The 24,877-nt window shown below is 39.8% G+C and overlaps 1 protein-coding gene across 12 annotated transcripts in view; it reads right to left on the bottom strand.

Moving 5' to 3' along the window:
* Positions 1-1,190: 1,190 nt before the first annotated feature.
* Positions 1,191-24,877, bottom strand: part of CHD9 (chromodomain helicase DNA binding protein 9) — a 173,477-nt gene continuing 149,790 nt past the window's right edge. For 6 of the 12 annotated variants that reach the window (XM_066242904.1, XM_066242906.1, XM_066242903.1 and 3 more), the window contains 11 exons: positions 23,962-24,181; positions 20,889-21,091; positions 18,455-19,357; positions 17,354-17,517; positions 16,336-16,608; positions 15,441-15,609; positions 13,630-13,769; positions 13,113-13,334; positions 10,574-10,702; positions 8,262-8,366; positions 1,191-7,013 (listed from right to left, as the gene is read on the bottom strand). In XM_066242904.1, the coding sequence (XP_066099001.1) occupies positions 6,120-7,013; positions 8,262-8,366; positions 10,574-10,702; positions 13,113-13,334; positions 13,630-13,769; positions 15,441-15,609; positions 16,336-16,608; positions 17,354-17,517; positions 18,455-19,357; positions 20,889-21,091; positions 23,962-24,181 (3,422 nt within the window). In that variant the 3' untranslated portion in view covers positions 1,191-6,119. The remainder of the gene's footprint in view (positions 7,014-8,261; positions 8,367-10,573; positions 10,703-13,112; positions 13,335-13,629; positions 13,770-15,440; positions 15,610-16,335; positions 16,609-17,353; positions 17,518-18,454; positions 19,358-20,888; positions 21,092-23,961; positions 24,182-24,877) is intronic. The other 6 variants (XM_066242909.1, XM_066242914.1, XM_066242911.1 and 3 more) reach the window with 5 other exon arrangements.

Raw genomic sequence — 24,877 nt, 5'->3', positions numbered from 1 at the left:
GATCTAGCAATTCCACTCCTGGGTATTCATCCAGAGGAAAGAAAATCACTATCTTGAAATGATGTCTGCACTCCCGTTCATGGCACCATTATTTACAATATAGCAAAGACATGTAAACCTGTGTTCAACAACAGATGGATAAAATACACACACACACACACAATGGAATATTATTTAACCGTATAAAAGGAAATCCTACCATTTGTGACATGGATGGACCTTGAGTGCATTTACCTATACATGAAATAATTCAGAGAAAGACAAACACTGTATGATCTCGTGTGGAATTTAAAAATAAAACACAAACATAGATGGAGCAGCTCAGTGGTTGCCAGAGGTTCGGTGGGTGGGGGGAAGGGTGCAGGTGGTCCAAAGGTACAAACTTCCCAACAGTGAAGTCCTGGGGACGTACTGTACAGCACGGTGATCAGTCAACAGTGCTGTACTGTATATTTGAAAGTTGCTAAGAAATAGGTCTTTTTCTTTTCTTTATTCATTTTAGAGAGAGAGAGAAAGAAGGGGGTAAAAGCAGGAAGCATCAACTCCCATATGTGCCTTGACCAGGGAAGCTTGGGGTTTTGAACCAGCGACCTCAGAGTTCCAGGTCGACACCTGATCACTGCGCTACCACAGGTCAGGCAGGAATAGATCTGAAAAAGTCTCATTGCAAGAAAAAATTTAGTCACCCTGTGTGATAACTGATGTTACCTCAACTTATTAATGGTATCATCTCACAATATATACAGACATTAAATCATTATGTTGTATGCACCTAAAGGTAATACTATGTCAATTATATCTCAAGAAATCAATATTGGTTACTAAGAGGTTTGGTTTCTAGGTTCTGATTATTCACTCACTCACGCAGTTCAGAGAGCCTGCCATCACCCATTCAAATAGCAGACGTTTAGTCAGTGCTTCCTGTATGTCAAGTACTTTGACAAGCACTGAGGGTGCAGTAGTGAAGGAGACAGGCCTGGGCTCTGCCTTCACGGAACTTGTGATCTCATGGGGAAAGAGGTGGAACAAGTAACTGTCAAGTGTAAATATTAAAAGGAAATTCACAGAGCTATAAGTGCATCACAAGAGACCCTAAGCTTGTGTGTGTGTCAGGCTCAATAATTAGGTATTAAATAAATTACATTGTATCTATATATTAGAATGAGAAAGTCTTTAAAAATATTTTGGAAGATTCTTTAATGACATGGAAAGATAATCATGATATAGTAAATGAAAAAAAGGTTACAAAACGGTATATACAGTATAACTCCATTCTTATTAAAATTATGCTATGTATCTGCAAAGAAAAATGACCCAACGGTTAACAATTATCTGCGCGCACAGCATTATGGGGGGTTTTGTTTACTTTGTGCTTCCCCTACTTCCCCTCCCACCCCCAGATTTTCTGTAACATGCATGCTTTGTTTTTTACTAAGAAAAAGAATTTAAAAATTCATCAAGATGTCATTTTTGCCTATTAATTTGGCAAGTGTTATTTCAAAGGACAATACACAGTATTGGTAAGGATTTGGGGTAAATGAACATTCACAAAATGTACTCTGCTAATGGTAATATAAATTGCTACTAATGGCATCATTATAAACTTGGCAACACAAATCAAAATCCTTAAAAACAGAGGAAGTATTTTCACTTTTAGGGATTAAGGAAATCCTTAGGGATAGATGCAAAAAAAAAAATGCATAAACAAACCCAAATGTCTATTTTTAAGTACATGGTTAAATAAATTACATTGCTATAGGCCGATACTAAATTAGTTATTAAGAATATTAAAAATCACATTGGAGGATACTTATTGACATAGGATCCCGTATAATACTGACTTAATATGAAAATGTATTCGTTTCCTAGGGCTACCTACTATATAACCTATTACCACAAACTGGGTGGCTTAAAACAAATGTATTCTCTTACAGTTCTGAAGGTTAGAAGTCCAAAACTCAAGGCCTTGGCAGGGCGGTTTCCTCTGGAAGCCCGGCAAGAGAATGTGGCCCAGGCCTCTCCCAGCTTCTGGTGGTTGCTGGCAACCTTGGGTGTGCCTTGGCTGGTAGCCACATCACTCCAGTCTCTGGCTGCTGTCTCAGAACTTTCTTCCCCGCATCTCTGTGTGTCCTCTCCTCTTTTTATGAGGACACCAGTCGGAGGATCTAGGGCCCACCCTAATCTAGTATGACAGCATCTTAACTAATTACATCTGTCAAGACCATTTTCAAATAAAGTCACGTTCTGAGGTTTTCCGTTGACATAAATTTTTGGAGGATCACACATCAACCTACTACATGTATATAATTAATGTACACATACAAGACTGGAAATCTATACCAACAGTATTTTATCCAGGGAGAGTTTATGAATATTATTTTCTTTGTGCTTTCCTGCACTTAAAAAATAAATAGCTTATGTACTGAAGTTACAGTTATATAGGGATTACGTTCTAAATGTATAAGGTGAAGATTACCTGTAGTCAAATATCACTCTTTTCCCTCCTACAGCACACAAAATACAGAACACATAAGTTTATAGTGTATCTTCTCTCAAAAACATCCAACAGGGCCAGTTCTTCCTCCAGCATCAGAGTGGATTACTGGTCTTCTGGGTGAGCGCTAGATGAAGTAGTTGGCTTGTGTTTACACGCTATATTGTACGAAAAAAGAAAAAGAGGATTTCTAAGCACAAAAGTATAGTTGAATGTGTTCAAGTTAAACGAGTGTATACTGCGACTCCATTGTTTTACTTTAGTAGAGGGGAAACAAATTTTTCACGTTTACTAAAAACACTACCAACAACAAACAGACTCATAGACCACATGAAAAAATTACTGAGTTCCAAACAAAAAAAAAGAGGTTAGGTATATCTAACTCTGAGTCTTTCTGGGATATTTTCCACTTAAAGGTCCAGGGGAAGAAAATTTAAGGAAATAATAATATTGTGGATATAATGATTGCCAAATTCTGTCTCTTAAAATTCTTCCCAAGTATACTTTTCTTTTAAAGATGTAGCATTGTGGTTTCTTTCATGACTTTTAAGATAAATTAGCTATATAAAACTCAGTCAAAAAAACAAGTATTGTCATGTACAGAGGCTGACATCGTGGGTAGTCAAAGAATATGTTTAATAAAAAATAATTAAACTTCCATTTGCTCTATAGAACATCATAGAAAGTAATTTAATAAATTACAAATGACTTTTTAAGACGTTTGCTCAACTACAGAAAGCAACTTCAGACTACACAAAACACAACTGGTAAATATTGCAAATGTCCAAAAGAAAAATTGGACTAAGACTTGTATCATGAAACCTGAAACAAGGGCTATAAATACAAGGCAATAACAGCTATAATTCTTTTAGTAACTACCAACACATACGTGGATATCCTTTCAACTGCAACTTTAGTATTATGTAATTCTACTGATTTTTTTTTCCTTTATAAACCTTAACTTTATACAACCATATTTGCGTGTTTTCTTTTTAACCTGATAGCTGGATAACTCCCCCCCACAATCAATAATAAATAGAAGTATCTTGAAACCCAAGAGAATGTTTAAAGTTAGTATCAGCCTTAATACTTTTAAAACTGCAATTGCCTTATTACATAGAAAGAGAATCACTAAGATGTTAACCAAATTCATTTGAGCATTAATTAGGAAAATACATTATCTCATAAATTTGATATAAATTAGATTTTAGTGACAAGATCTAGGGCTTTTTTTCTCCCGTTTTTAATTTTTAATTTGGGAAAGGAAGGAATAAAGGTGAAGTAGAGTGAAGGAAGGGAAAGATGGATGGTTTTGAAATACTCCACTGGCAACCTAAGTTCACTGTGTCTGAAAAACTTTGGCTATCTCACAGGTGTACTCTAGTTAAAGAAAAGTGCAGTACTGCAAAGGGAAGAGACTGCATCTGCAATACATTGTTTTCATAATGAAGACACTACCCACTTCTCCTGCATGGGCATTATCGTGACTATTGCTAAGACATTGCATAAAGTATTATCAATTCACCCTGGCTGGTTGGCTCAGTGGTAGAGCGTCAGCCTGGCGTGCAGAAGTCCCAGGTTTGATTCCCGGCCAGGGCACATAGAAGAAGAGCCCATCTGCTTCTCCACCTCTCCCCCTCTCCTTCCTCTCTGTCTCTCTCTTCCCCTCCCGCAGCCAAGGCTCCATTGGAGCGAAGATGGCCCGGGCGCTGGGGCTGGCTCCTTGGCCTCTGCCCCAGGCGCTAGAGTGGCTCTGGTCACAACAGAGCGATGCCCCGGAGGGGCAGAGCGTCGCCCCCTGGTGGGCGTGCTGGGTGGATCCCGGTCGGGCGCATGTGGGAGTCTAACTGTCTCTCCCCGTTTCCAGCTTCAGAAAAATACAAAAAAAAAAAGGATTATCAATTCAAAGAACTAGTATTTTGGAAAAATACAAAAATCAGTACCATCCCAATGGAACTTACATAATTTTGTAAATACATATAACACTGTCTCTCTAATCAGGAGTTAGTTATTTTACATACAGAGACATACATAATTTACTAGTAAATACCTTGTAAAATCCAATGTAATTGTTTAATTCATGACAAAGCAAGAGTTCTATCATCAAAACATACTGAAAATCCTTTTTTCTGTGGAAGCTTCTAGAAGTGGAGTACATTTCCCCCTTAAATTTGTCCCCTTGCAAACTTTTCCACTGACTTATTCAAGTACCAGAAGAATGCTAACATTGTCTCTCTTTAAGATATAAATGGTATTTTGCATCCAATTCACTTCTAATTGTTTTATATGTATACGCAGGTGAACCTGGACCTCAACCTTGTCAGAATAATAGCAGCTTTAGAAGGAGAAACTGTATCCCAAGTCAAATATCAGACAGTTCTACATGATATAGGGCTCTAGGAAACTGATCAGAAGCCTTGGGCTTCGTTTTCTGGTTTACAGGTATAACTCGTATATATTTTTTGAGATTATTCAAAGTGCATTTTCAAAATGGGTGACTCAGTATATTTAATATAAACTGAAAACCCAACACTGATTCTGGGCAACATTTAGTCTGCTTACACCTAGAAGAAACTCAAGATGAACTTAGACTGTTTACATATTACTTGATCACTATCATGTTAATTTTGGAATATTACCATAATGTAAAACACAAATAGAAATCTACACAAATAAAGCAAACAAACAAATTTTTTTACATGACGTATGCTACGTTGAAAGTTCTCTTCAGTGGCATTTCATGAGTTTGCCTTTTCTGAACCCTGAAAACTGACATTACTCATCTGAGACACAATTATTTCTAAAAGGAGGCCAGACTGTGAAAAACTCAAACTAAGTATGTCTAGAGGGTGCCAAAGTCACATGACACAGGATCATTTTATGACTCAATTTCACTAGTATCAGAGTTAAGCTCAGCAAAAAGCAAGTCATATTTCCTGCCAGATTAACATGATATAGAGGATGTGTTTAAAAAACCCCTGAAAACAAGTATAGAATTAGAAACGAATGTAAACTTCCTAAACTAACTCAGCTGAGGTAACAGGTAGCCAGTTAAGTTGGCTGATTGGGAAATTTATTTCTTCTTTCAAACACACTTGTACCTGAATTGGAAACATCAGCAGTGCATCAAAACACTAGAGCATTTTCATGTAATTAAAGCAATGAATGGTGATGTAGATTCTACAGCTTTCATGACATTCATTAGCTGCCCAAATTATTGCTGAGTTTTGACCTGTAAATTATAGGTGTCAAGGAGGCTGTAAAACTATATTCAAATTAAATCAGTAATATGCATAAAGTATTCTGTGTTCACTGCAAATATATTAAATATACAACTCTTATTGAGCATAATTTTCATAAAATTAACCCCCAACAAAATTATAATGCCTTTTGTTGTAATTTGACACCTTTATGTATTTGATAGTACATATGAGTTCAGAGACTTATGAATCTTAAGAAACAGTACATGCAAAACGTCTCTGAAAGCAATTTGCGCTTCTAAACAAATAACTGAAAGGTCCGGCCAGTAAGTTATGGATGCACTCCACACTGGGGTATTTACAATTAATAATTAAAGGAAAAAATCCAAAATCAGTTCAGCATGTCAGCATGGTTGGGCTGGGGATCAGTCTTCATTACTAGAGTCGGAGTCCTCGGGCGAGGACGAGGTGCTGTCGGACCCGGAGGAAGCCTCGGCTTTCTCGGAGCCCTCGTCTGTGCTGTTGTCATGGAGAGGACTCGGCTCAGCTCCCCCTCTGTCTTCCTGATCGCTACCTCGGGAACCTTCTTCCTTTACGTCCACGGACTTCGCTGAGCCTGTGTCGCTGCTTTTGCTTTTCTGTACATCAAAAGGACTGGACTGGGACAGAGCTGGAATACGAAGATTAAGGCCTGGAGTGAGAAGCATCCCTGGATAAAGTATGTTGGACAGTAACAGCGGGTTCAGCGCTAACGGGCTGGCGGCTGCCGCGGGCTTTGCCGCCGCGGGCTTTGCCGCTGCAGTCGAGGACGTCGAAGGAGAACTTGACACACAGTTTTCTCCACCATTCTCTGAATTCTGGCTCCCTGTCCTTTCTTTTTTTCCTTCTAGCTCCTTAGAGTCAGTTCCCTTTTTTTCTTCTGTTCCAGATTCTGCAGGCTTGGTCAGGAGTCCTCCCATGCCCAGGAGGCCTGGTAGCCCCGTCATTCCCGACAGCAGCATGGGGAACATGGCGGCCGCGCTCTTCGCTTCTCCTCCCGCGGAGAGGCCGGCAGGCATTCCCATCAGCCCTGCGGTCACTTGCAGTGACTGCAGGTTGTGGAGGTTTTGTTGTAAGGCCTGCAGAGTGGTGAGATCCATACCTGGAAGTAATCCATTGGCTAACAAAGCACTGCCCGCGACGCTGGAGGCGGTGGCAGCCGCGGCTGCTGCGGTGGCCTTCGCGATGCCGCTTTTAGGCCGCCTGCCTCGCCTGCTCACTTCCTCTCTCACGACAGGGCCGGTGAGGATACGTTCGTACATACTTTCTGGAAGAAACCCCTGGAAAAAATATAATTAAAAGTAGCTACATTAAAATCAACAGTTACTAACTTGTGATACAAAAGTAGCCTATTAAAATAGGCGATTATTAATGAAGTTAGTATAATACAATCAGTTATGCAAGAGACATCCTAATTTCATATTATTTTAAGTAGTGGCTTGAAACAGCTGTTCCACCTCTCATTTTATCATAAAATAAGAGAGCAGGAAGAGGCTTCTAGCCTTCCTCTGCATTGGGAGGCATTCGTTTACAAACATATTCCTGGAGGGTCGCTCTTCCACCCTCAGGCGTTCCCTGTCACTAAACGCTCTGGAAGACGAAAGCAGTGCATCTCGTCTGGTCTGCGAGAACAAGGAGGAAAGGACAGAGGAACGAAGAGGTGGAGGTGAAAATGAGATGCTTCACGTGAATCTTTTTACTATCACTCTGGGAATAGGGGATACAGCCAAGCTGCAAAAAATATTCCCAGACTCCAAATTCCTAAAAGTTTTAGGAGTTTGGAACCTCTAGACCAGCACTGTCCAAAAGGAATATAATGTAAGTCACATTTTAAAGTTTCTAGTAGTGCAAAGGAGAGAAAATCATCCCTAATTTCACCACTCAGAGATAACCACTGCTAATGTTTCAGGATCTGTGCTTCCGTTTCCCTTTTTATATATATATATACAACTTACTTAGTACTCCCACCTCTTCTCAAAACTACAGCAGTCACACTGAACCCAGTTTCATAGACTGCACTTTTCACACAGACACCTGTAGAAATAATAGCTGCTATTCATTCAGCACTTCCTGTGTGGTCAGGCTTCACTATTCCAAGAGCTTAACAACTATCCCATTTAACATACTGTGAAGTCTCTCTCCTCTGTAATTAGATGTTTTTTCTAATTACTAATAAAAACTATACAATTCTTTAGTTGCATAATTTTCTAAAATATGGGTAAACCATTAACATATTCCCAATGTTTTACTCCTACTATGACAAATGTCCTTTTATGTAGTATTTCTTTCCCTAGGATCTTAGAGGCTACAATAAAAACAGACTGGGATGTATCGAGTCTGCATTCCTACCCGACAAGTATCTGAGAGATTTGTTAACATGTTCTGCAAACTAAAAACGGTGAACAAAAAAGCACTGTCACATGTCCAAAAATTATTTGCAGATTCTTAACTTGAAATTCAATCTGAAGTATGATTATGTGGCATCTAATTTTTAAAATGATTCCTGAGTTAGTGTTTATGAAACTCACAGATTGCTTAACGACATCTCCCCATTCAGGAGCGACTCCATATTCTGAATTCTCTTTCAGGAACCTACATAGGTCTTTCAAAGGAGGAGCAAATGCACCTCCAACCTGTAAACAAAAGAGATTATTAAACATATAAACTATTAAGTATGGAGGCACGTCTTGCATTTATTTAGAATTTCTTTAAAACACGTATTCTTTGAGCCTTTGACATTCTTTATTGTATTAAAAAGCACTACCACAACTCATAAGGACTATTAAAATACTACATCCATAAACATGTGGAAATGTAAATTATTAATGTTTGAGTATCTAGAACGGTAAAATAATCAACTATCATTTACTGTGCATCTGCCATGCTGAACAGGCAGTATAGCGCTTAAGCCAAACAATAAATCTCCCTGAGCCTCAGTTTTCTTATCCATAAAATGGGGATAACACTTCCCTCATGGGGTTTTATGAGGATAAAATGATATAATTCGAGTGCATCAGCATAAGGTCTCTGGCACATAATAAAGTTACTGTTATTTTTATTATTATATGCCAAATATATAATTTACTTTAGTTCTCATGACACCCTTTTGAGATAGTAATAATAAGAGTTAGGGTGAGGTTTCAAAGTTAGGCCTCAAAAACCCATGCTCTAATTTATTCAGTATATACTGTATCTTCATAGGATATGTACATTGGGTTTAGTATGGCCAGCTATAATACCTGTAAGTATTTTTATCTAGTAATTCCTACTGTCACTAGTTTCTGTAGTTGATCTTTCTTTCTCCTTTTTATTATCCCCTTCATTAAACTCCAGTTTAAACTAGAGGTCCTCTGGGTGGTTTGGGGTAATTTAGCAGGGAGATTTTTTTTTTCCTTAGTGACTCATGAATCCTGAAGCCTATAAACTCTAGAGACTTAAGACAAATCAAGAATTCTACAAATTAAGGGAATTAATGGATCCCATACCAGGTTATCACTTTAAAAATAAAATGTAGAATCTTTAATATTAAACATAACAACTAAAAATATAAAATTGTTCCATTTCCATAAAAACTGGCTAAAACAAATTTATTCATATCAGTAATGCTAACTTTTATTAAAAATAAAGTGCAAAGATTTGTAACAATCTATGCAAGCATGAAATTAAGAAAAATGCTACTGAAACGTCACCATGCTCTTTCCCTAATACAGTACATCGATGACACCACTTTAAAGTACTAACAAAAGCTAAATAAGCTACCTCTATAAAACTGAGGGAAAAATTAGTATTAATGAGCTGGTACACACAATATTAAAACTGTCATTTAAAAAAGTTTTCTTCCAATTCCAGTATTTCTTTTGAGCAATTAAAATAATTTTACAATAATTTTATACTAGCAATGAGGTCATTTAAGAACTCAGAAATTACCAGGAGCTATGTAAGGTAATTTAATTTGTGAGTGAAGGAACACAGGTGAGAAATTTGCTGTTCTTACTCTGGTTTTCTTTCTTGTTTGTTCTGTTGCTTATCAGAATAAAAATATCAAAGCTATCAAATTTAAAAAAGGATACCACTGTGTTCTATCATTTACTTTGTGAGTGAACGAGTAAATTTTTGGTGTACTAATCAAAACATAAAGCAGAAACAATTTGGGTAAACAAATGTTGAGCCACATCTGGTTCAGAAATAGACTGTGGAAAAACCTGACTCTTACTACGCAATCAATAAAGCAAGATAAGCACAGGGGTACCGTTAGACTGTACAGCATCTTTGTTTATGACATTTTGTTTCCATCTATTAGAAGAGTAAGTAATATGCCTTGATAGAACAAAGGCACTTGACAGCCATCGGATGGAAAATTACAGTGAAAAATATATAAATCTATGATGGCCATGACGAGAGTCTTGTCCCATTTCATCAGGGTTTCTCAACCTCTGCACTCTAGACATTTTGGGATCGTGGTGTGGAGGGTTGTCCTAAGTACTGTACAAAGCTTATCAGCATCCTTGGCCTCTACCAAGCAGAGGGCAACAGCCTCCTTCCTCGGCTTCTTCCGCCACAACCTACCCCCGGCTCCCTCCCCCGAGCGGCCTCAGACGCGGTGCCCTTGTGCAGGGCAGCTCTTAGGCACAGCTACGTCAGTGCCTTGCTTATTTCAATCAGCAGCTTAGCCAAAGATATAAAATCAGATTGCAAAAAATTATAGTCCATGCCTTCCCCCACAAATCTGCAGGGTCTGACCTATTTCTAGACCTGATAGAAAATAAATGCATAATGAACAGTGTTTTAGCGATCTCTTAAATTTTGAATCCATATAAAAGAACAACAAATATACAAATACCTTTCTGGCATTTCTTCTGTTAATCAGCTGAACACGTTCTTCCCCAGTGAGACTATTAACATCTAGTTTATTGGGGTTTCTGCAACGATGCCTTTTTTGTTTGGGCCTTCCTTCATGAAGCTGCATTCTCTAAAATAGACATAGAAAGAGATTTAAAATCTTGACTTGTGCAAATCATACAAATGAGCTGATTAAAGTAATTTAATCCAGTAATAATAGAGATATGTATTAAAACATATACATTATATCTCTAATATGTCATATTTAAGAATTTATCCATTCATTAAACTTTAAAGATCTTTAACATTTAAATATATTTATATTTAATATAACAAAACTATTAAATAAGACTTTTAAAATTATTGCATAAATCTTATCTTCCAATTGTAAATTTCAACATTATCCTAATGATCATACAGAATGGTCACTCCAGATGAAAGTAAGCTCCTGACATGAAGACGCTGCCAGTCCCTTCTTTGAATACCCTCAAAGACACTGTATCCCTAGAGCGCTGCTTGAAGGAGTTACCAGTGATGCTGGGGCAGGCGCCTCGACCAAGTTCTTTCCTTCTCCTGATCAACAGCAGATTGTCTCTGGGCTCCGACTTGATTTATATGTGTGGTAGCTGGGCTGGTGGCTTTCATTTCCCTCCATCTCACTAAGAGACGTTCTTTCTCCTCCCACGTAACCCTCACAATATTCAAAGACATTACTCTTGTTTTACAAATGAGAACCTGCGCTCAGAGTTTATCTACCTGGAGGTCCAGCAGCCAGCAAGTGGCAACATCTGGCAATTAACACTTCCCATCAGATCATCCGCTTACCTCTGCAACTGTCAACAGAGCAGGGCTTGATGTGTGTACCTATTCCCCACGAATCAGAAAGAACAGGCTCCGACTCTGCAGCACAGCATGCCCGTCCCATCACAGCCGGGACCGCAGTCAGCTCTTTCTATCCAGTTACTATTAGGCCCAAAATTCCCTGGCATAATCTGGAATACAGACTAGTCCCTGTTTTATGAATATGCCTTACACTCCTATCCTCATTTAACTCTCTTCATACTTGTTTTACAATGCCTGGAATAGCCTTCTCTTGGTCACAGGCCCACTAATTCTTTTTTCATCCATCAGTCACATGTCAGCTCTATTTTCCTTCTATCTTCCTCCAAATACTTTACTCTGCTTAAGCAGAGTAATAATTCTTTTATCTGCTTCCATGGCATTTTATATATACATCTGCTACAATATATATATACCATGTTATAATTACTTAGTTATCAGTATATCACAAAGGAGTGTGAGATCCAATAAATTGTTAAAGTATCCATAGGAAATTAAACTAGTTTTTATTTCATAGTCTTTACTGTGATCAAAGCTGCTTTTAAAAATGTTATTAAAATCTTTTTATTCTTTCCTTTTTCTTTTTTCTTTTAGGTGAGAGGAGGGGAGATAGTGAAGCAGACTCCTGCATGCACCCTGATTGGGATCCACCTGACAACCCCATCTTGGGCCAATGCTCAAGTACCAAGCTATTTTTAGTGCCTGAGGGTGATGCGCTCCAATGAAGCTATTCTCAGCACCTAGGGCCACACTCAAACCAATCAAGCCACTGGCTTTGGGAGAAGAAGAAGAAGAAAAGGGGGAGAGGGGGTGGGGAGAAGCAGATGGTCCCTTCTGTGTGCCCTGACCAGGAATTTAACTTGGGATGTCCATATGCCAGGCCAACACTCTATCCATTGAGCCACCACCCAGGGCCAAAAATGTTATTAAAATCTCAATAACAAAGTTATATTAAGACATTATGATACAAAGGTTATTTGCAGTAAAAATAATAAATGAATATAACTTTAAAAAATTAAGGAGGATTCCTCTGCAGCGATAAGAGAATCCGTTAGGGACTCAAGTGTAAGTGTCATCAGGGCAATAACTTTACATTGTTTTATCTTCAATGCCTTAGAATAGCAACCAGCTCACAGTAGTTACTCAGTATAAACTTACTGACTGAATAAGTAAATATTATTTTGTAAACTGCTACAAAGTAATAGTGTTAATTCTCATTATTTTTAGAATGGCAATGTTCACTCCATGATGCCCATCAGACTAGTGAAAATGCTTCCCCCTCAGAATTAAAGTTTTACTTGGCTTTTTTTTTTAATCAAAAGAAATTAAGTAAAAGATCAAGAATATGAATTATCCTTTGAGAAAACTAGAAATGTGACAAGAATTCAAAAACTAAGACCAAAGATCTCTATTTTAGACTGGTAGGTTATTTCACAGTGACAATAGTAGCAATGTAATTACTGACCAGGGCTGAAAGTGATTTTTCTTACTGAACATTTGTTAAATGTGGAATGAAAAACAAAAAATGGCAGTGTACTGTATCATGGGGAAGAGCGTAATTATTTTTTTCTGCTAATTTTCCTAAGTCTTAGGCCAAATACAAACATATTTAACATAAGTGGGTGAGAATTTAAGCCTCATCACTAAAGGCTTGACAAATCACAGAAGCAACAGACACTGACTTCTAAAGGGTCACCTACAGGAATAAAGGCTCCCAGGTCCTCCACGTAACCTGGGTGCTCCTTAAGCCACTTGTCCAGATCCTTTCTCTTCGGTGCGTCATCGCCTGCGAGTCTGGTTCCGTCCTTCAGGTGAATGACCGGAACCGGACTTTCCGTGTCAGGAATTCCTTGTGGTTGAAGATAGGGGAGTGCTGGGGTTATCCCTGCAGTAATCTGGGCGGTGGTTAAGCCCAAAGGAACCTGGAGAAGAACAACAAACAAACACTTTATTTCCATGCTTTATCATTCTAATTCTGTCCCAACATAGGACTTTTCTTTTCAGAAGAGCAAAAAAACCAAGTTGTTGTTTAAAAGTCTGCAAAATCTTCCAAATTTAAGATTTTTGTGAATCTTGGCCGGTGTTGACTTTTACTGACATACAATCTAAAACTATGTAGTATACTTCTAATGTCCTCATTATTATACAAAATTCATAAAACACTAATATATATATTTACATGGGAGAAATTCTGCAGTCAAGTATTATTTTACTTACATGATTAGGTGGTTTATTTCTGTTTAAAAAGAGGATGTCAACACCTTCAACATTCTTCCTCCTTCCCCGCCTTTTTTTGACTATAGGCTGGTTGTCTAATATAACTCCATTGGCACCAAGGGTAGATTGAATGGAAGTACCTAATCAAATTAAAAATGCAAAATAGTGATAAAAATCTAGATCTTAAATGTATTAAAAGCAACCACTTTTCTAAATATATGGAAATGTTAGTTTTATTTTACATGTCCTACATCAAGCAATTCTTTATTTTTTTTTATTTTTCTAAAGTTGGAAATGGGGAGGCAGTCAGACAGACTCCCGCATGCGCCCAACTGGGATCTACCCGGCATGCCCACCAGGGGGCGATGCTCTGCCCATCTGGGGAAGGGGTGGAGAAGCAGACAGGCACTTCTCCTGTGTGCCCTGGCTGGGAATCGAACCCGGGACTCCTGAACGCCAGGCTGACACTCTACCACTGAGCCAACCGGCCAGGGCCCATCAAGCAATTCTTAAGGCTAAAAACATTGATGTGTCATTTAAAACCTTGAAGAACTGTAATGTAGGCCCCTTTCAACTTCTGATTTATTTCCTCAATTTCCCCCCAGCTACTCACGTATGCTCTCTGCCTTCCCCTTTTAGAGGGAGAAGCATGCCTTCCTCATGTACAAGATAAATCATTCTCTTTGCTGTGAACCCATTCCAACTTTTCTAAAGAATTGTTTCATAATTTATCTCTGCTTTTAAAGATGAGTAAGTTCCTTTCCTTAATGAGTACTATACTATCTAGAATGCTCTTATTAAAAGAAAATACTATTAAGGTTCTTTGTTTAGAATGGTTCACAGCTATAGTGCAAAATATATTTTCAATCATTCTAGGAGAATTGTTTGTGCAAGTTCTGTGTATCCCCAAGAGAAAGCACCGCACGTTGGCTGACTGTGCAACCTTAGAGAGAGAGGTCACTACCTTCCTACATCTCAGTTTCAAAAAGGTACCTTATTCAGATGGTAAGGAAAAACTAATTGCAATGATTAGAAAGAATTTTTGTGCATAAAAGCTATCATTATGTCCACATAACAAATTTTATTATGATCAGATCACCAAACTATTATATGATTTGAAAATTCTTTCACCATAGCACATTTTATCTGTAATGATAGTTTTTCTTAAAGTACCACTTTTAAAACTATTCTGTTTTATAGGAACTTCTCATGGCTCCCTATTCTCTTATCTCAATCTCCATTCCCGCTCTGTTTTTGGTGTTGCTCAGAATGTACCTTCACCTCTTTCCTAAGCAGGCTCTGGTCTTACACAGACATCTCTCTGGTAACAACCCTGCTTCCGCAGCATTCCAAGAGAACGAAAGACTACCTTCCACTGATTACTCATAAAGGATTCCTACATCTTGTAGCTACCCAGACTATACTGGCTCTATAGTCCTCCTACAACTTCTCTTTGTAACTTCCTCTACCAATCACCATTATTTTGTGATTTAGGTGTTTTTCTTGAAATTCATAATTTGTTTTCATACTGAAATACTACCTGAACTTTTTTCAGAATAAAGCAATTCTTGATAAAATTATATTTTCACCCAGATATATAAGCTCCCAAAACTAAACTGGCCTCTATGGTTTAAAAATGTCATATTAAAAGTTCCAATATTTATTTATATTGAAAATTATATTGATGACAGACTTAAGAGAGGGCCCAACATTAAAGGGCCAATGAGTTTGTATTACAAGAGTAAATAAGAGAGGTTTTGGAAATGCTAGGCAGTAGTTCATGCTAAGATGACCACTCCCAGGACACTCACCTGACGTTGGCATGGATTTTGGGCAGCTGGCGAGGCCGGTCTCGGGCGCGCTCTGGAGCTCCCGCAGCCGAGAGAGACACTGCTGCTGCCCCCGGGCGCCGTCCTCGCTGTCCAGCGGCCTCTTCTGAGCAAGCCCTTGCTTCTGAAACGTCAGCTTCAAACCCCCTTCCTGTGAAATAAACACCGTTATTAAGAAAGGAACAATTTAAAACATCTTGTAGGATGTTAAGAGAAATGTTTTACTTAGAAAAAGTGAAATAAAAACCCAAAACATTAAGTTCTCTTTTGCTCATAAATCAGTTGAAGAAAACATTAAACAATGTCTGTAATGCATATTAAAATCTCTATCTTACATGAGAAAGAAACCCAGGTGCTTGTATGAGCAAAACAAACTTTTTCACATGAGCTGTGTTTTCACATAACACTTTCAGCTTTGGACATACGCCTCTATGTACATTATTCAAATGACATTTTAGAGAACATTACCCTTGTTTAAGACACTAGGTAATCATTTCGCTTCAAAAGATCATATAGAAAAATGAAAGGATACTGAAAACAAGGCATGCTAAATGTTTAAAACAGAAAGTGTACTGACATACCATTGAAAGTTATACAGAAGAACCCAAACAATTAGAAGTTGTCAGACTGTTTAAGAAAGCGTCTTGATCAGGAGAGAGACTATTTTCAGAAGTATAGGTAGAGAAATATACTTAACGATGATCCCTCTAGTAGGACATTCAAGTGTAATAACCTGGATACCAAAAGGAAAATTATCCGAACACCAGGAAACAAGGGTGTGAAGGAAGTAAGAGTAGGAGCAGGCAGCCGTTTGCAGGAAAAGCATGCTGCACACCACAATCGCAACCAGGCCCTAGGGCAATAAAAATAAACATACGTCTTTGATTTTCACTGTAAACTCCTTTTCTCGTACATGCTTCTTCACCTTTGACATCTGTGCCGACTGCTCGTGCTCTTCTCTCACGCTGGCCCCCGGAGGAGTGGGCACCCGGGGCTCGCTGCGGTCTGTGGCCGCCCCGGGGCTGTCCAGCAGCTTTGTGGTATAGAAAGAAGCCACTGTGTTGGCATCATAACTTCTTCTAGCTGAAGGCCACTTCCCTTTCAGAACTGTTTGACAAATACTGTCCAACCGGTTGATCATCACACGGTCCTGGAAAAGCACACCACATCGAAGTGTAATTTAATAATTAGGCCAGACCTTTGGAGACCACGTGGGTCCCTGCCTGGATGGCTCTCACCCAAAGAATATATGTGCATTTAGTATGCAGGCATATTCTCACACACATATTGCATTCTATAAGAAATTATTCAAGTACAAGTAAAGCTTAAAAATATTACATTACAAAGAAACTTTTTTATAACTTTTGTTTTTGTAATTACAAAAGTCACAGGTTCCTTGTAAAAAATTCAAACACAGAAGAAGTACATAAGAAAGTTTTGAGTTCTCCATCCCCCCATTTTTCCATTTCATTCCTAAAGGTAAACAGTCTTGTCCCAGTCTAGTCATATACAGAAGAGTTGTATAATGCAGTCAGAACTCCCACCACCGAACACACATGTGCCTAAATGACCTTTCCCCCTGGAGTCACAACTTGCTATGATTTTTCCAAGGAGACTCAGTTGAAAGCACTGATATCATAACAAAGCATTTGAATGTTAATTTGTTTATGAACATAAGCAATATCTTTTACTCTAAATGTTCTAAGGTTGGGTTGAGAAACATACATATTTATGTAGGTCTAATTTACTTGACAGTAATAATTGTTCTTTTTAATGCCAACACCAAACAAAATGTTTATCCTATACTTTATAGTTACCTGTTTTTCTATGTAGTGAATCAATATGAAAAAATACTCCAAAAATGACCTATTTCAACAAAAAAAATGTTCATTTACCTTTGGCCAGTAGGAAGCTGCCAGTATATATCCACCTGGCAAGAGGTAGGCCGGGTCCGGTGTCCCGTTGTTCATCGGGAAGCTGTCCTGGGTCTCGTCCTGGGTCGTGCTCAGTGAGGCAACGCTCTCTTCGTCATAGGCTTTCATGTGAGGGGCACCTTCTGCTAAGAACAATTACAACTTTAAAAAGACTACATAACACAGTTTCACATATACTTCAAATCTCATATAATTATTCGGATATATTTAAAAATAAGAAGTAAAAAATGGTAAAAAAAAAAAAAAAAAAAAGGAAAAATTCACCTAAAATAGAATACCCATTATTTTAAAAATCAGCATAAAGGCAAACTAAATGACAATAAGAAGTTTGAGGACAAAAGGTTAAAAGACCATCCTTTTTATGCATAAATATGTGCCTCTCGGTTAACTTTCTAGGTGTGTTCCCTGATGGACAGACTGTGAGGAGTATAAATACCAGATGGGGGTAGTGAGACTCTCTATGCAGAGAACTTCTATAAACTGGGCATGTCCCCTGTGGTGACCTGAAACGTACGCCCACCAGGTTGTTATGGGAGAGCCGGTCCCTGTAAGCCAGCGTGTACACTGTGCCCGCTGGAGGCTAACGCACGTACTTGTGACTGAATCGGACTGCTGCAAGGTCGCTTGCAGAGGACCACCCCCACCTCGGCTGCCGAGCTGCAGTCCCTGCCCTGTACCCTTCTGAGTCAATGGCTGCCAAGCAAGGCCTGTGACACTCTTATTGGTTGATCAAACAATCTTGGTGGCTCAGACAGAATATTACCTTCATTTGTTCACTGATCAACTGTCAAAATAAAATACTAAATTTAAGGCAAGCACAAAGACATAAAATGACTGTGTAAAATCTCTCACTCCCGTTTGATGAGCTCATCGGGCAGTGCCTTGACAGCTGCCGCTTTGGAGATGGGTACAGCCACTGTACTGCCTTTCAGGCAGCGCCCAAGGAAAGCTGTACACATAAAATTGAAGCCAACAGTTCTAAACAAGCTTAAGTTATGGGACCAATCCTTTCCTATCTCACTCGTAATCTTGTAAAATAGCAACAGCGCTTCTCGGAGATACCTCGCTTTTGGCCCTCCTCCTCTTCACTGTCACTTCCTTCCGACGAGGAGGAGGAGGAGGAGGACGACGAGGAGGAGGAGGAGGAGGAGGATGCTGAGGAACAAGAGGAGGACGAAGAAGAGCTGGAGCCGGACCGGGAGTGGGAGCAGGAGGAGGAGGTGGAGGAGGAAGACGAGGATCTGGAAGAACAGGAGGACCTCTCGGAATCCGAATCGGAGTCCGAACTCGACCCCGACCGTCTTTTGTGGACGCGCTGCTTGTGACACGCAGGGTTCGGAGTCAGGGGCTCCGTTCTGGCTGCGACCATGCGCCTGTCAGCCTCGCCTCTGCCGCCCGGTTTCGGGTCTCCGGCGGCCGGTGGGAAAACGCCATTCTTCGGGCTCACAGGCTCAGACTTGATGAGTGGCCGGGTTTCCTCCGAAGACATGGACTCCTCCTCGGAAGACTGAGGCTCCTCTTTGAGGTGTTCGCTTTTCACCTTCACGTCCTCTAGAGGAACGCCTTTGGCATCCAGGAGCCGGGGCAGAGAGGGCAGAGGAGAGGCAGAGAGCGCCGCCCGGTACTGCTGTAGCAGCGGGGTGGCCGTCCTCGAGCGAGCCACCTGGCTCTGGCTGTAGCTCCGCTGCGCCGCCATGAACGAGAGCTCGGGGTCGCGGAGGATGTGGTAGTCTGTCCGGCTCACCCCGTGTTTGGCGGCTCCAATGAGCAAGTCCTTGTCGTGAGACCCGCACTCCCACCAGACTGGCAAGTCCGGATTCGGGTGGCAAAGCTTCAAGCGTTCTGACAGCTGCGGGTGGCGGAGGGCCTGCTCCCTCACTTTCCTGAGCAGCTCAATGCGATACAAAGTCCGAGAGGCCCGCTCTTCTGTGATTGGCTGGATAAAAATATTTGGATCCACCAATTCTACATGGAAACAAAACAAAAATATTCACCTTAAAAATACTTTATTATAGATCGAAAACAATGCAACATCTAAAATGTACCGCCACTCAACATCATTGTGTAGGTTTTACGATTTCTTTTTAATATTTTTAAATGAGAACGTAAGTTTTAAAAAGTACTAAAAATCATAAAACAAAAAATATAACACTGGATCTACACAAAGTAAGTAACCATTATAAATTTTTAGGAGTGTGTCAATATAAATAGGAATTTACGTTTAAGAAATTCTCCTGAAACCATGTCTTCCTATTATTGGCTCAAAGAGAAAAACTTACTTGAGCTCACATATAAATTAAAACTGCTAAATCATGGCCCACAGACAAACTAAAACCCATATCTCTAACAGCACAACATAACACAAGGCATTGCAGCGAACTCACAAGGACACCAAAGGCTTTCTTAAAATTTGAGGGAGGCTGGGGCTGGATAGCTTGATGGATAGTGTTGGCCCAGGATGCCCGAGGTCTTGGGTTCTGTCGCCAGTCACGGCACACATGAGAAGCAACCAGTGAGTGCCCAACTAAGTGGAACAACTGAGTGGAATGAGTGGATGCTACTCTCTCTCTCTCCCCCCATTCCCTACCTCTCTCTCAAATAAATGCAAAAATTAAAAAAAAAAATTCTGAAGGAAATACAAGGACATTTGTTAAATACCATGTGAACTACTAGCTTTAGACAATTCAACTTTAACATGTATATCTATTCTTGATGAGGTCATATATGAGATTTGTGAGCAGAGATACGGCAAAGCGAGGATATATGGAAACTCCCTGAATGGTTTTAGCAACTTTTCTGAAAGTCTAAAGTAGTTCAAAATAAAAAGTTAAAAAGTAATCACAGACTATGCAAAAATATAAATTAATATGAAACAAAGAGTGAGAGTATCCATTGCTCTTTTTTTTAAATGTTTATTTTATTGATTTTAGAGAGAGAGAGAGAGACAGAGAGGAACACAGAACTGTTCCTATGTGTGCCCCAGCCGGGGATTGAACCGGCCACCTCTGTGCTTTCGGAGGATGCCCTAACCAACAGAGCCATTCGGCCGGGGAGTATACATTCCATTTCCAAGACGCGAGAAGATGCACGTGCACTCCGCCCACCAGTAACTATGGTTATTTAAAAATAAGTTTATAATTATATTCATTCAACTTACACTGTGTTTTCAAACAATTACTAGATTGTTAGGACACAGAAACTCATTAAGTTGCTTGGACCTCATTATTCATTTAAACAGAACCATGCTAAAAATAGTCTATTCAGTTATAAACCCCTCAACATACTTAAATCATAGTTTCTTTACAGTTCTGAAAAATTGCTGGTATGTTGAATTAGACAGTATTGAAAATTTCTGATTTTATTAACCAATGTCCAACCTATATATTCAATTTAAAATTTTTAAAAAGAAATACAATTAAACAAAACAGAAAATATCTGAATTTTCATGATTTTGCTTCTTTGACCAGGACAAGGAAAAAAGAAATGTCACACATACCTTCTTTGGAAGGAAGACGGCAAACCCTCCGACACATAGACATGAATGCATACAAATATTTCTCCAAACTGTCATCAGTTTTCTTATGTAGCCTAGCCATAGCTCTAAATTTTGTCCAATCAAACTGGCCTCTGTTGTGATCAAATACCACTCCAAATGTAGAAACAACTCTGTAAAAATCAGCTTCTTCTCTTCTTGTCCATCTATTTTGAACCAGATTAAAGAAAAAGCCATACTGGTTACTGAAATAAACATTTATTAATGCTGAATACAATGACTGCAATAAACATGTAAAACACTGCAACTACCTAACACTTCAAAGGACTAAATCAGGGGCACTGCCTTGTAAATGCATTTTAAAAATCCAACTGACCCATGCGCCCAACCATGCTCCTTTTCCTCCAGATGGTAATCGTTTTCCACATATTTACTACGTGAGAAAATATACATGTTACAATCTTACACGAGACATGCTGACCCTACCTTCAGGAAAAGGATAAAACATTTCCAAAATATTTATAAGGTAGTATTTTAGAGCCGCTGGAGTTTCAGAAACCAAGACTTAGGAGAGAACAGAAGAAGAAAGGATCGGTTCAGACCTGAGTAACCAGGAAAGGGACCAGAGAGTGGCATTTAAGATGGAACAGGCCCAGATTACGAAAGGCATGTTAGGATGAGGGAACAGAATAAGCAAAGCAGGAAGAAGTCTACATTTGGGGAGGGCTGGTGAGACCAGATGGGCAAGGAGATGGCTCATAATGGGGACACTGGGAGAGAGGGCTGAGGTCAGATTAAGAAATACTTTGAATGCTTGGCTAAAAATAGTCTCTATTCAGTGAAAAGCCCTTCAAGATACTTAAGAGGATAATATTTAACTCACACAACTGGTAGGTGAATTAGAAAAAGTGTATGAGAAAGTCCTTTGAAAAACATTAACAGGCGGTTTTTCTTTTTTAATCACAGCATGCATTAAGAAGACTAATGTGGGCCCTGGCCGGTTGGCTCAGCGGTAGAGCGTCGGCCTAGCGTGCGGAGGACCCGGGTTCGATTCCCGGCCAGGGCACACAGGAGAAGCGCCCATTTGCTTCTCCACCCCTCTGCCGTGCTTTCCCTCTCTGTCTCTCTCTTCCCCTCCCGCAGCCAAGGCTCCATTGGAGCAAAGATGGCCCGGGCGCTGGGGATGGCTCTGTGGCCTCTGCCCCAGGCGCTAGAGTGGCTCTGGTCGCAACATGGCGACGCCCAGGAGGGGCAGAGCATCGCTCCCTGGTGGGCAGAGCGTCGCCCCTGGTGGGCGTGCCGGGTGGATCCCGGTCGGGCGCATGCGGGAGTCTGTCTGTCTCTCCCTGTTTCCAGCTTCAGAAAAATGAAAAAAAAAAAAAAAAAAAAAGAAGACTAATGTACTGATGACGTAAAGGCTGTCAGTCTGGGAAACCAATCAAACCATATGAACCCTGCACCTGAGTGATAAAGTAGAAATGAAAGAAAAAAGAATGAATTGAATTACACAGGTCACCAAAAAATAATAAAGTCATTGTGCCTACCTTCAAACAATTTACAACTTGGGCAGAGAGAGAAAGGAAAAGATAAATGTCATCCCAATATCTTATTTTATTGTGACAAATGAGTAGCTTATTTAAATAAGTGCTACAGGAGTACAGAAAACAGCTAAACTGGTTGATTAAAAAACTAGAAAAGGTTTGAACTGGTGAGCTCTGAAGGGCAGACGAGGTATGGACGAGAGTGGGCAAGAGGAACCGTCCCCGGGGACGGGGACAACAGCGCAGGTGCTGAGTCGGGAATGAGGAGGACATTCCGGCCGAGAGAACGGCCCGGCAGTGGATAAAATCAGAACCGCACACTGATGCCTAAATGGAAGAGATGAGCCTCTTCAGCTGAGGCTCAAGAGTCGAGTAAGGAGTCACCGAACGCCATCATATAACCACTATCTTAGGGAGATGAATCCAGGTCCCACAGACTGAGGGAAAATGAACGGGATGCAGTCAAGATGGCCAAAGACTCTTTGCCAGTCTCCCCACTGAGAAGCCTGACTCTTTTTGACCAACAGTTAAGTGGCAGAAGTGACACTTTGTGACTGCTCAGGCTAGGCCTTAGGAAATCTGCAGCTTCTGCTTTTGCCACTAGGAAGGCTCCCTCTCCTCCCAGGTTCTGAGCTCCCAGCGGCAGCCAGCACCCTCTGCCAGCCACGGGGCAGGCCACTCTGGACCTGCCAGCTAACACCATGGGGAGCGGAACCACCTGTCAATCCACTGAAATACGAGAAATAAAAAACGGATGATGTTTGAAGTCAGCACATTTTGGGGTGGGTTGTTAATCAATGATAGATAACTGAAACAGTTACAAAGGTAGTAGTAGAAATTCACTTACAGAGATAGTAGTATTTGAAGGTTATGTCTAGAATAGCTAAAAGCAAAGTTTCAAACTAAGTGAATAATGATTACAAGGACGTGTCTCCCAAAGAACATCCAAAGAACGGGTTTAGCAAAGAGGCCAGGTTATTGCTGAACACTGCTAGTTTCTACTGCAAACGGTCCATTTTAAGTAGTTCAAGCTTTTAGGATGGGAGAAGCTTGCCTCTTTTTTTAACAGGGTTCTTAAGTTCTACTACCATTTGTTTCCCGTTGACATAGTAGTTCCAAGGGTTCTTCCTACGTATAAAGCACAGATGGACTTATCTTTCACAGTTTCTAATATTTCATAAAAGTCACAGTGTAAAATAAGATAGAATGGAACTGATGTAATTTTAAAGTTCCATTGCTAATTGATGAGCTTGCTCTGCACCTTCATTTTTTTTTCATATCAAACTCTATGGATATGACAAAAGAATGATTAACTGAGAAGTCTGGCTAGTAATCACAAAGTCCAATCATCTTTATTAGTTTTATCATATTTGTAAAACTTATGCACACGTGTATATATGCATAAAGCATTTTTTGACCAACTTCTCTACCAGTATATGCTTTTCACAAAGTGATTAATGACACCCTAACAGCCTTCGGAATGAACTATATGTAGATACTACATATTAACTATTTCGTGCCATTAATTGTCTTACCTTTGCTGTCTTTCTATCTTGGCTGCCACCTTAGGATTGAGCGTGGCTTCTTCATAGAGAGGCTGCATCACACTGGCAGGCACTGAGAAAGCAGGCTGGATTTGCTGACTCTGTCTGTTCTTGTTCGTACGCTGATACGCAGTGATGAGACGCCTCAAACGGGTGGTGAGAGCCGACTGAGTCGGCCAATAAACCTTATCGCCCTCCATCAGCTGACCATCTATATGTAAAGAAACTCATGTCAATAGAAAAAAACTAAGAAACAAAATTAAAAACAAAACTAAACATACTGTAATGAAGCTTACAGAAGGAGCAAAATGTTCCTATTTTAAAATTTTCTTCTTTCAATCTGACTATGTGAAAAACTAAAACAAACCAAATCTCTCATCACCGAAGTTTCAGCTACATCTCCAGAAACATTACAACAGCCCTGGCTGGTGGCACACTGGTGCTTCTCTCTCTCTTTCTCTCTCAGCCTTCCCCCCTCTTCTCCCTTCCTCTCTCTAAATTCAAAGGACAAGAAAACATGACAACAAAGTTTAAGAGCAAAATAAAGTAAGTAGGTCACAGTGGAATAAAGAGCCACAATGTCATCCATGTAAGAGAAGTGGACTTGCACAGAAAAGACACCTCTTGCATCACCAGGTGTAATATATCTTACAGGCTGGTGAGGCCCCAATGCCTGAAACCCATGAGAAGAAGAATACTGTGAACTCTTCTAACTGACCCATTCAGTATTAACTTTATCTTAATCCGATTGAAATCAAGACATTTTAGAAGTCATTAGGAGGAACTTATATTTTTAGAAATTCAATGTGACAATGCTGCAACTTCTAAGCTGTTATATACCCAATATAATAAACGATCTAACTGTCTATTTCCAGGGCATAATATTATACTTATATACACCACAATC

This window comes from Saccopteryx bilineata, chromosome 9 (assembly GCF_036850765.1).
Source record: "Saccopteryx bilineata isolate mSacBil1 chromosome 9, mSacBil1_pri_phased_curated, whole genome shotgun sequence".
Lineage (NCBI taxonomy): Eukaryota > Metazoa > Chordata > Mammalia > Chiroptera > Emballonuridae > Saccopteryx > Saccopteryx bilineata.
The sequence above is the reverse complement of the archived record's forward strand: the minus strand, read 5'-3'. Positions and strand labels throughout refer to the sequence as shown.